Source organism: Bufo gargarizans, chromosome 2, assembly GCF_014858855.1.
Source record: "Bufo gargarizans isolate SCDJY-AF-19 chromosome 2, ASM1485885v1, whole genome shotgun sequence".
Classification (NCBI taxonomy): domain Eukaryota; kingdom Metazoa; phylum Chordata; class Amphibia; order Anura; family Bufonidae; genus Bufo; species Bufo gargarizans.
In genome coordinates this window covers 371328406-371341307 of record NC_058081.1, presented here as the reverse complement: position 1 = coordinate 371341307, position 12902 = coordinate 371328406, and the positions used below count along the sequence as shown (strand labels likewise).

Below are 12902 nucleotides of genomic sequence, written 5' to 3'. Positions count from 1 at the left end.
TGGGATGTCTGGTGTGAATCTCTTTCTTGAGGTCATAGCATCTCAATCGGGTTGAGGTTAGGACTCTGACTGGGCCACTCCAGAAGTCGTATTTTCTTCTGTTTAAGCCATTCTGTTGTTGATTTACTTCTATGCTTTGGGTTGTTGTCCTGTTGCAACACCCATCTTCTGTTGAGCTCAGCTGGTGGACAGATGGCCTTAAGTTCTCCTTCAAAATGTCTTGATAAACTTGTGAATTCATTTTTTCTTTCGATAATAGCAATCTGTCCAGGCCCTAACGCAGCAAAGCAGCCCCAAACCATGATGCCCCCACCACCAAACTTCACAGTTGGGATGAGGTTTTGATGTTGGTGTGCTGTGCCTCATTTTCTCCACACATAGTGTTGTGTGTTTCTTCCAAACAACTTATTTTTGGTTTCATCTGTCCACAGAATATTTTGCCAGTACTGCTGTGGAACATCCAGGTGCTCTTGTGCAAACTGTAAATGTGCAGCAATGTTTTTTTGGGACAGCAGTGGCTTCCTCTGTGGTATCCTCCCAAGAAATCCATCTTTGTTTAGTGTTTTACATATCGGAGATTCGCTATCAGGGATGTTAGCATATGCCAGAGACTTTTTTAAGTCTTTAGCTAACACTCTAGGATTCTTCTTCACCTCATTGAGCAGTCTGCGCTGTGCTCTTGCAGTCATCTTTACAGGACAGCCACTCCTAGGGAGAGTAGCAGCAGTGCTGAACTTTCTCCATTTATAGACAATTTGTCTTACCATGGACTGATGAACAGCAAGGCTTTTGGAGATACTTTTATATCTCTTTCCAGCTTTATGCAAGTCAACAATTCTTAATTGTAGGTCTTCTGAGAGCTCTTTTGTGGGAGGCATCATTCACATCAGGCAATGCTTCTTGTGAAAAGCAAACCCAGAACTGGTGTGTGTTTTTTATAGGGCAGGGCAGCTGTAACAAACACCTCCAATCTCATCTCATTGATTGGACTCCAGTTGGCTGACACCTCACTCCAATTATCTCTTGGAGATGTCATTAGTATAGGGGTTCACATACTTTTTCCACCTGCACTGTGAACGTTTACATGGTGTGTTCAATAAAAACATGGTAACATTTAATTCTGTGTGTTATTAGTTTCAGCAGACTGTGATTGTCTATTGTTGTGACTTAGATGAAGATCAGGTCACATTTTATGACCAATTTGTGCAGAAATCCATATCATTCCAAAGGGTTCACATACTTTTTCTTGCAACTGTATGTGTTCTTAAAGGGATTCTGTCACCTCCCCTAACCCAAAATCCGATTTTAAAGCAGCCATGCAGCACAGCTTACCTTGATTAGGCTGTGCCCTTCTATCTTGTAATCCGTCCAGTAGTTTCTGTAAAAAACGACTTTTATGGTTATGCAAATGAGCCCTGAATGTGCCCAGAGGGGCGTTTTGTTCCCCTTAGTGAGCCCAGTACCGCCCCTCTTACAGTGCCCAGCCCGCCTTCCTTGCGACTGTCTAACCGCCCCCAGCCTCTCCACCCTCTCCTCCCACTCCCTCACGGCCGAACGAACTCTCGCACAGGCGCAGTACCCACTGAGGGCTGCGCCTGTGCGATCTGCAGGAGACTGAGGGCAGGAGCTTCATCCTTGTCACTGGGCATGCGCCGAGCCCAGTGACGTCCGATGCTCGCTCTTCCCTCAGTCAGCAGGGAAGAGCGAGCATCGGACGTCACTGGGCTCGGCGCATGCCCAGTGACGAGGATGAAGCTCTTGCCCTCAGTCTCCTGCAGATCGCACTGGCGCAGCCCTCAGTGGGTACTGCGCCTGTGCGAGAGTTCGTTCGGCCTTGAGGGAGGGGGAGGAGAGGCTGTGGCAGGCTGGGGGCGGTTAGACAGTCGCAAGGAAGGCGGGCTGGGCACTGGGCTCACTAAGGGGAACAAAACACCCCTCTGGGCACATTCAGGGCTCATTTGCATAACCATAAAAGTCTTTTTTTACAGAAACTACTGGATGGATTACAAGATAGAAGAGCACAGCCTAATCAAGATAAGCTGTGCTGCATAGCTGCTTTAAAATCGGATTATGGGTTAGGGGAGGTGACAGAATCCCTTTAAAGTAAGTCACAATACTGAACCTCCTTTCAATGCTTCTTAGGGTGGGCTCACGTGATGCATTTGCTATCCGTTTAATGTACACATTGGTTTCCATTCTGCAGAGCCCAGTAAATTTACAATAGAACTCTATGGTGACGGATACCCCTGTATGGCATCTGTCTGAGGACTCTGTTTAATGTATACGTGATGTGAACCCGGCCTTAGTCCATGACTTCTTGTGTCTGCTCGACATTACAGTACATTGACATTCAGTGTACAGAAAACAGATAGAGAGTTACATTTCTACTGATTTCCATTGTACACCACTTAATCATGACAAAAGCCTCCCTTGATAGGAGGAGGGTTACAGTATAATTGGGAGGCAGCCTTTCTATAAAGGAATTATACTCTTCTGTCGAAAATTAACCATATTCTGTATGATCTTTGCAAATTACAGAGCTCATATTCCCCACTACACAGTCTCGCAGAGCTCTCTTGGGTGCTTGGTCATCATGCATAGTAACAAGATTAGACGAAGTCTTCAGCCTTTACAATACTGATCATAAAAACTGCATTTCATTCAGACCGCAATAATTGCTCATTAAAATTGTCCTTACTGCCAGTCATTTGCTCAGATCCCCAGAGACCTGTGAAGAACATTCATCCCAGATCATCACTATACTGCCCTCTTCTTGTCTGCAAGTTACCTTTGATCCCGCGATCAGCCTTCATTAAACGTCTTATTACCGAATCTCGGCTGTCTCCTTGCCGGATTTCAATCTTTGTAGAGAAGTGACCATTTGACGGCTGTGGGTTCACTAAGAACACGGGTACTCCAGGCTGGGAAAAGGTAAAATATAATATCATAAGCATAACAATAGCAATTTACGTTACAGGGACATGTTTTTGCTCATCAGAAATCATATTATACAGGAAAGTAACTGGTGGCTGGAGCAAAAGGTCTCTTGCAGTTTTTCGATATATGAATGAACTGACAATAACAGTTTATTGAATGTGTTCCCACATGTTGATGAGTGCTGGATGGTCAAATACAGTAAATTTCCTTTGAAGAGTATCTAAACTTTTATTAAAGTCCATTTAATAATTTTCTAAATCGCTGCTCCTGTCTGTGCCCCCTCAGCTTCGCTAAATAGTGGCATAGCAGATTGGGACCCTGTCAAACTGATTTAAATCATATTTGTCATCACTAGTCAGTAAGGCTTGATTTAAATCCTAGTTTTCTACATAAAGACTAATTCTTGCTGGTATAACTTATAATATGCAAGTAGATGAAGATTTTTTGAATAATAACTTTTCATATTAGTTTGATTCTACATTCATAGGTTTGTAGAAGTTAGGATTAAGGTATTTTTCTCAACTCTGTTCATGTTATAACATTTTTGCTGTGAAGAAGAGGCATGTGATCTCTGCTGAGTCAAATTCAGTTTTGAGAACTGCAAAAGTAAACCAAGCATCTGTGATAATATCTTGTAGGCAGAGAAAGTGCCCAATAATCCAACCTCTGGAAGAGCATGACATTGTGAATGGACAAGGGGGAAAACTAACGCTCCTTAGGGAGAGAGCACCTTAAATCAGTGTGAGGAGACTTATAGGCCATACATGCTCCTCTGGAATTCTGGGAGGGAAGAAATGCAAATGAGCTCTTAACAAGCTTTGCCTCTAATGCCACCAGATGTAAGGCAACTATCATATGAGTCAATATTCAGCTCTTAAAGTATAACTGTCGTATATATATTTTTTGGGGGGAGTATTGGATTGTGGCAATTAATATCTCCTTAGTGGCCTTATTTAAACTTTTCACTGTGTATTCAATTACCCCTTAATTCCACAGTTTTGTTCCCTGTACTGCCTACTTTTACCTGTGCTTAAAATAGGGTTGCTAGGCATGGTCCGTCTATGTGTTGAAGGACGGAGCACGCAGAAGCAGGCAGCGTGCAAGGTCAGATTACAGCCAGGGACTGTGTGTAAATGATTAAAGCCAGGTCCTCCCCAGCAGCTGATAACAGTGCCTGGGCTGTGTGCACTACTTCTCCCTGTCCCTGCGCTTGGCAGACGCTCCCTCACTCAGCAGAGCTGGAGAATGCAGAGTGGAAGCCGCGCAGACCAGTGAAGGGAGATCTAACATCTGCTCAGTGTATAAATGAAAGCAACATGTGGTAAGAGGACCCCTTTGTGCTGCAGGAGATTAACCCTTTAGGGGCAGGGCTGTGGTTACTGACACTTTTGGGGGGCTATTGTTACTGGCTAGTGAGGGCAGGCGGGATTAGCCTCAGGGTGAGGGCAGTGGCGACCATCTTAACTGAATAGTGAAATTGCAGTTTTATGCAGACTTGTTGCTAAGGGCTTAATCTTATTAAATATAGGGTAAGTCAGTCTAATAGTAACTGATTCTGGAATATCATGTTATTAGTAACTACATATATGAAAATTGAAATTAGGGTCTAAATGTGACAGTTATCTTTTAAAATAAGCCTTGAGACATGACTTGGATATTAAATAAGCCAGCACCTCATCTGCAGACAGCTGTTTCGGACACAGGCCTCCTACCCAGTTAAGCCAGTAATCTCTGCTCTGCACTGATGAGGGGCAATCATCCCGAAACAGCTGTCTGCAGATGAGGTGCTGGCTTATTTAATATCCAAGTCATGTCTCAAGGCTTATTTTAAGAGCTGAATATTGATTTATAGGATAAATGCCTTACATCTGGTGGCATTAGAGGCAAACCTTGTTAAGAGCTCATTTGCATTTCTTCCCTCCCATTGTGAATGGAATGGGATTTATTTAACAAAAAAATTAAACATATACAGCCTTATTCTATATAATTTTAAAAAATAATCTTTATTTCACGATGGAATAACCTTTGGATGGTAATATATTTTCCTCAAAAAGCATTTTATATTATAAAAAAAATCCCATTTAAATACAAAATTCCGATTTTAGTTTTTTTGTTTAATCATTGATTTTTATCCACCCTAGACCCTGTACAGATGTGCTATGACAGGTTTTAGATGAGCGGAGCGGGCTCCTGCCTGTGCCTGTTTCGTTCAGCTATAAGCTCTGCACAGCACATTGGTAACCTATACAGATGTGCCATGATAGGATTTAGAGGAGCAGGCTCCTGCGTTCAGGAGCAGTGGGCACAGGCAGGTATCCGCTCCACTCAGCTAAATCCTGTCATAGCACATCTGTACAGGGTACTGATGTGCTGTGCCACAATTTAACCAAGTTGAGGGGCACAGGCAGGAGCAATGAGGTGTGCTCTGGCCTACACAGCGTTCCTGTGGTCCCAACGAAATCTGTACTAGTATACCGATTCTAAAGTGTGATAGGCACCTAGGACTTTGAGTTCCTATTTGCTTTGGAAAACAGCTAAAAGAATTAATAAAGTATATTAGACTACGCTATTTAGAACATTTTTAAAGAAACTTTAGTTTAGTTTAGTTACTCTTTAATCCAACATCAATTGACCCTTACATCACATCAAATTTAAACCCATAGAGCCTTTAAAGCTCCCAGCAAATGTATACCTAGGGATCCATCCACTCAGAGGCACGAGTGTCCTTTTGCTCTTAGTCGGGCTGGTGTATGTTAGTAAACCCTTTTTAGCAGTATGAAATAGAATAGTAGACTACGCTACTCTGTCCAAAGGTACACAGCACCATGGTATAGGTTAGTTTACACTGAGAGCCACTATTACTGATGTATCCCACCTCTGTTACCTATGTTCCTCCTCTACTGATCTCTTAGTATTAGTGAAGAGAAGCAGAGCTATGGCATGGACAATATAAGTGTATTGTATTACTGTAACTGACATCTGTGATGGGGACGTAATGCAGCTAATGGGATTGACCTGTCCATCTGATGTCTCTAACATCTCGGCTATGCATGATACTATCCCCAGTGTCCATGCACTATGAAATGCATACCATGATACCATGCTCCCTGCTCTCAGCTGCCACACATAATGCAGCATATCATAGTACTTATAGCATTTCCCAGCTGAGCAACCCGGGTCAAAAGTACTTAACTAACATTTCTTACACTATCGTAATATAAAAAGCACTGGTATAGATCACCATTTCACTTACCTCTGTTCTAAATACCGAAAATGGTTTCCCAGGGCAACATTCTTCCTTAATTTTATCATCTGCTTCTGATGCAAAGTTGACATCAATCTGATCCAACTGGGGAACAAGAGACAAACATTAAATCAAAAGCTTTTCCAAATGAAGAGCCATGAAAACATTGGACATAGTTCACTTATTTCTAAAAAGCTTGAGCTGACGGGTTGGCCGTACAGTCTTTGTTCATTGCTTTTAAAGGGATGGGAAGAAAGACTGCACAATGCTTCCTTATCTTATCTGGACAACGTCAACCACTAGAAGATATTGATATTCCTCCACTATTGTTCCAGTCACGCAGAGCGCAGCAGGGATCACTGGTGGTTAATTAAATGTAAGCTTTTAGCAGCTTCTTAAGCAAAGGAAAAAAATAAATAGAGTGATTGACACAAGCCGAGATGTAGATGAAATATAAAGGTAAAGTCAGGTATCCGCAGTGTGGAACAACTAAAAGGTCTGCAATCATTAACCTTGTGAAAGATAATAAATGAGAACATTGGAAGATACACTCAGAATTCAAATTCCCTACAGCATTTTAGCAGCAGGAAAAATAATACATAATTAACCTCTAATCTTTCATCTTTACTAAAGACCATTTACAATCAGCATTGAGCGGTTCTGTCAACACCTCCATGTTTAGTAGTGCGGACTGCAGTATCATCCTGAAAGAAATATCTGGTGGCACAGCAATGAAATACTAAGTGCCAGACAGAAAAGTAATGAAGATAGCACTAACCTCAAGGGAGTTGGTGAGATAGACAAGGTTTTCCAGAAGAACAGCCCGCTCATCGAATTCCAGCTCAAGGTCCAGAATACGAGATCCTTTCTTCTCAAGATTCTCCTGTGGGAATACAGAAAATATATCACAATTCCAAAATCAACAGGGGAAAGTAACCTTACAGGGCACATAAAACAGATGCGAAATGGAATTCAGGGAGAGCTCCACTACCAAAGCCCACGCAAAACAGTAGGGATGACAGAGATTCCCAAAATCATATCAATGATGGACAAGCGCAGAAGATATGTGGTAGCACATGTGACTAAGTCACCAACTGGGCGACCATCGGGTTTAGTATAATGAGTAGTAACTGAGAACAAGCTAGAAATTGTAATATAAAAAGGATGTTGATGTAATATACAGCCGATTGAAATATGTATAGAAGACTGGAAAGGACATGGTCTAAAAGGAGTGATCTGCTACATCAGTGGTCCTCAACTCCAGTCCTCAGGGCCCACCTACCCAGTCATGTTTTCAGGATTTCCTTAGTATTCAGCAGCTGACATAATTAGTGTCCATCCATCAGGATTTACCACAGGTATTCATTCTGTGGGATACTCCTAAATCCTGACTGGCAAGTGGGCCCTGAGGGCTGGAGTTGGGGAACCCTGTGCTACATAAAACCAAAAGCAGGCTGAGCTTCCTCCTAAAAGAACACTGTCCTGGATTTACTAATGTATCTGCGCCAAAATCTGAATTAAAAAGTGGAGCAGAATGGGGCATCTAGGGGTTCTACACTTTTTTCTGAAAGGTGTGGAGCTTCATGGTAAAGGGGTATGGGCCTAAAATGTGCCATCTACAGGCTTAGTAAATCTGGGCCACTATTATTTGCTACGCAGGCCTCTATATATAAATCATGAACATGTTCTGTTTACTTACCTTAATCATAGCGACAAACGGCATGACCCGCTTCATGTATTTCTTCAGCTCAGGTAAACCATTTAATTCAGTTGCTATGATTTTATTATCTGGCAGGTGGCCACCATTTGCCTAAAGAAATACACATACAAGTTCAGAAATAATTAAAATCAAATTAAATCTAAAGTTCAGTATGCACCGTCCGTGTGTTAGTGATCCATTGATGTGACGGCAGATTGCTCTCGCCACCCAATATGGCATTTCCTTAGTCCCTTAACACACCAAAAGAACATTTCGGTGGGAAAATAATTCCTATTCTGCACTACTGGGTAAGCTTTGCCCTTTGTGCTCATAAGGGAGCAAAACTAAAGCGACCAGTAACATAACATTGTTTAAGAGAAAACAAATCATCAGAGGCATTTCTTTCTTTCACATCCATTGGTCTAGAATGCAAGCTAATAAAATACAGGTCAACTGAAAATCCGATCAACCATCCATATGAATACTGTATTTGAGAGCCACATGTTCTGGCCAAATAATAGGATCTTGTCTCATCAGAGAAAAGAAGGAAAACCTAAAGGGGTTGGCCAGCTAATAAAAGACACTTTAAAACATCCCACAATGGAGTACACAATAAAAAGAAAGCATACTTACCTCAACAATCACCTCCCCCCCCCCCCCATCCTTCCTGGGCCCTCTCAACACAAAAAAATGTCCCACTCAGCAAATCATTGGCCACAGCAAGGACAGCCTCAGCCAGTCACAGGTTAAGTGTTCATTTCCTGCATGTCCAGAGGAAAGAGGAAGCGGAGAGCGGTGTTGGACCCAGGCGGTAGCGGAGTCGTGAGGATGTTTTTATAATTTTTATACCCCACTGTGAGCTGGCCCTTCAACTTGAGGAAATAAAAACTGTATGTGAAGATGCTTGTCATCGACTTTGTATGAAACAGCTGAAGTAGATTTGCATAAAACTTTGTTCTAATACTGTACAGAGCAGGAGCTGCGTACAGTATTTGAACGTATTGGTTCCGATGATCCAAAGTTATTGCTTCACGTAGTCTCACGTAATAACTTTATAAATTAATTTGTACTGAAAAAAAAACATTTCCCGAACTTGGGTTCAGTTCCAAGTGGTACCTTTTACAGTACAAATTAATTTATGAAGTTATTGCACAAAGCCCTGAGATCCTGTTCCGTACAGTATTAGAACGACGTTTTATGCGAATTGACTTCGGATGTTCCATCCGAAGTCGATTCGCTTATCTCTAAATACAACATCACAAATATATGTATGTCGAAAGTGCAGTCGTATGACCTAAAGTTTATACACCTGCGGTATATTTTCATCAAAAGTCTCTGGCCAGGTTTATTCCTTAGGTGTACAGTCATTGCCAAAAGTTTTGGGACTGACACAAATTTTGGTTTTCACAAAGTTTGCTGCTTTAGTTTTTATGGTAGCAAGATTGTTACGAAGAGTGATCAGATTAATTGCAATTAATTGTAAAGTAATTCTTTGCCAAAACTAATTTCCAATTCACTTTTGCCCTGCCACAAAATGACCTGCTAACATCATTTTATTAGCTCATAAGTGTTAACAAGTACATGGCAGGTGATAAACTCTCCAATGGGGTAGAATTGGAAGAAAGGAGATTTTTTTTGTGAAACTCACCTGTAAAATCTTTTTCTTGTCTTTTCCATTGGGGGACACAGACCATGGGGTATAGCCTAGGCCACTACTAGGAGGAGACACTATGCAAATAAAGAAGAAAGCTTCTCCTCCATGGGCTATACCCCCAGGCTCCAACAGGAGGACCTCAGTGCGTGCAAAAGCAGTAGGAGAAGGAGACCAAACAAATTTGCAAAAGAAAACCAGAACAAAGGAATACCGCCATCGAACCGTAACCATAAAGGTCCTAACATAATTAAACCAACCCCTCCTGCAACAGACAAGAATGGGTGGGAGCTGTGTCCCCCAATGGAGAAGACGAGAAAAAGATTTTACAGGTGAGTTTCACAAAAAAAAAAAAAAATCTCTCCTTTTCTCGCCCATTCCATTGGGGGACACAGACCATGGGACGTCCCAGAGCAGTCCATGGGATGGAAAAAAGATCAGCACCTCCAGAGGGAAACGTCCAACGGTCAAACAGGAACCACAGCCTGCAATACCTTGCGCCCAAGGGCAGCATCAGCAAATGCCAAAGAGTGCAGTTAGTAAAACTTTGTAAAGGTATGTAAGGACGACCAGGTGGCCCCCTTACAAAGTTGCGCTGCAGAGACTCGATTACGCCTAGCCCAGGAGGCCCCCACCTCCCTGGTGGAGTGTGCGGTAACCCAACTGGGGGAACTCTGCCACGGGAATGATAGGCCATGGCAATAGCCGACCGAATCCACCAAGCCACAGTGACCTTGGAGGCTGACAGACCCTTGCGAGGCCCCACGGGAACCACGAAAAAGGAGTCCGAACGGTAGAAGGGGGCAGTAACCGAAAGGTACACCTGCAAAGCACGGACAACGTTTAGGGAATTGAGAGCACGCTCCTTGGGGTTCGCCGGGGAGGGGCAAAAAGAGGGCAGGACTATGTCCTCATTTAGGTGGAAGGTGGAGACCAACTTGGGCAAAAAAGAAGTGACCGGGCGCAGCACCACCTTATCCCTGTGGAAGACCAAAAAGGGCTCCCTAGAGGAAAGAGCGGCCAGCTCCGACACCCTCCTGATAGAGGTGATGGCCACCAAAAAGACCACCTTCCAGGTGAGAAGACTCAGGAAAATCTCCCTCAGAGGCTCAAAGAGAGCCGCCTGGAGGGAAGACAGAACCAGATTGAGATCCCAGGGGGGCAGGGGAGGAACGTATGGAGGAACCGAATGTGCCACCAGGAAGGTCCTCACAGGACTGAGCAGAGCCAGGGGCCGCTGAAAGAAAATGGCTAGAGCCAAAACCTGACCCTTCAGGGAGCTCAGGGACATTCCCATCTCAAAGCCCAACTGGATAAAGGAGAGGACCACCGGAACAGAGAAACGAAGGGGAAAAACGTCTAGCTTCTCGCAAAAGGCAAGAAAGGCCTTCCAGGTACGATAGTATATCCGGGAGGAAGCTGGTTTCCTGTGGCTTTGATCATAGTCTTCAAAACGGAGTCCAAGAAGCCCCTCTTCTTCAGGATGGCGGTCTCAACATTCTGGTGGAAGAGCGGTCCTTGAGACAGCAGGTCCTGCCTGAGAGGAAGAGGACATGGGACGTCTGCCAGCATCCGAGTGACCTCCGAGAACCAGTCGCCGCGAGGCCAATCGGGGGCGATGAGGATGGTCTGTATCCCTTCTGCCGCAACCCTGTGAAGAACCTTTGGGAGTAGAGGCAGTGGTGGAAAGACATAGAGGAGAGCGAAATCTTGCCACGGAGCCACCAGAGCATCCACCCCGTATGCCTCCGGATCCCGAGCTCAGGCCAGGAACGTGGGAATCTTGTTGTTGAGCCTACACGCCATCAGGTCCACATCCGGGCAGCCCCAACGGCGACAGACTTCCTCGAATACATCCGGATGCAGAGACCATTCTCCCGGATGCACCTTGTTGCGACTGAGAAATTGTCCAACTGGACCCTTACCGGGAGACCCGCTAGGAGAGGAGTCCAATGAGAAAGGAAGAGGAAAATTGCTCTGAGCTCCAGTATGTTGATCGGAAGGCAGGCATCCACCGCTGATCAAACCCCCTGAACCGTCCGCGCCCGGAGAACGCCACCCCAACTCAGGAGACTGGCGTCGGTGGTGACAACCGTCCAGGAGATTGGAAGGAAGGACCTCCCTGAAGTCAGGTTCTGAGAGGACAGCCACCAGGGGAGTTCTTCGCGAACCCGAGGAGGCAGGCGGATCCGAGAGTCCAGACCCCGCGATGTCCTGTCCCAGAAGGATAGGATCGCCTGCTGCAGAGGCCGAGTGTGAAACTGGGCAAAGGGGACGGCCTCGAAGGCCACCATCAGCCCCAGAACCTGCATGCACTCCAGTATGGAGAGACACCGGGAACGCAGAAGGCGAGACACCGACTCCTGTATCAGAGAGGACTTGGCACCCGGAAGGAATACCCGGGCTGCCGTGGTGTCCATAATCATCCCCAGGAAGGTCACCCTCTGGGAAGGTTGAAGAGAGGACGTTGGGAAGTTGATCAGCCAGCCGAACTGTTCCAGAGTCTGAACAGTGATTCGGATGCTGTCCTTGGACTGGGGAAGAGAGGGAGCCTTTATCAGTATGTCGTCCAGGTATGGCAACAGAGATATGCCTCTGGTACGGAGAAGCGCCATGAGCGGCGCCAAGATCTTTGTGAATACCCGAGGGGCTGTCGCCAGTCCAAAGCGAAGGGCGACAAACTGATAATGATGGCCACCAATGGTGAAGCTCAGGAATCTGAAGTGAGATTCTGCGATAGGGACATGCAGATAGGCGTCTCGGATGTCCACCGACGCGAGGAACTCCCCCGGGAGAAGAGAAGCAATAAAGGAGTAGAGGGATTCCATCCAGAACCTCCACACCCTCAGGGACTTGTGTAATAGCTTCAGGTCTAGGACCGGCCGCACCGATCCCTCCTTCTTAGGCACTACGAATAGGTTGGAGTAGAACCCTGCGCCTTGTTCCTCTAGGGGGACTGGGGCAATCACTCCCCGGTCCAGAAGGGAAGAGACCGCTTGTAAAAGGTCCGAGGCCCGGGCCGGCTCCCCCGGAACTAGAGAAGTGAAGAAACGTTCCGGAGGTTACAATTTCGAGGGCCCAGGCGTCCTGGATGTGAGCTCTCTAAACCTGCTAAAAGGAGAGCAGTCGGCCCCCCACCGCAAGAGGTGGGGGCGCCCCTTCAGGCGGAGGACTGTTTGGGAGCCGCAGGGCGGGCTGAACTCCCCTGGAACTTAGCCCGCGGGCGCCAGGAAGGTTGAGGCTTAAAGGAAGGCTGCTTGCGGGAGTCCTGAGAGCCACCGGAGGAGGGGGCCATCGCAGACCTGGAGGAGAAGCGACAAAAGGACTGGTTCCTAGGACTAGAGGACCGAGCTCTGAAGGTACACTTGACA

General features: G+C 45.4%; 1 protein-coding gene across 3 annotated transcripts in view; it reads right to left on the bottom strand.

Moving 5' to 3' along the window:
- Positions 1-12902, bottom strand: part of LARS1 (leucyl-tRNA synthetase 1) — an 81484-nt gene that overhangs the window by 2702 nt on the left and 65880 nt on the right. For all 3 annotated transcript variants that reach the window (XM_044280747.1, XM_044280746.1, XM_044280748.1), the window contains 4 exons: positions 7881-7991; positions 6960-7064; positions 6191-6286; positions 2789-2921 (listed from right to left, as the gene is read on the bottom strand). In XM_044280747.1, coding sequence (XP_044136682.1) covers positions 2789-2921; positions 6191-6286; positions 6960-7064; positions 7881-7991 — 445 coding nt within the window. The remainder of the gene's footprint in view (positions 1-2788; positions 2922-6190; positions 6287-6959; positions 7065-7880; positions 7992-12902) is intronic.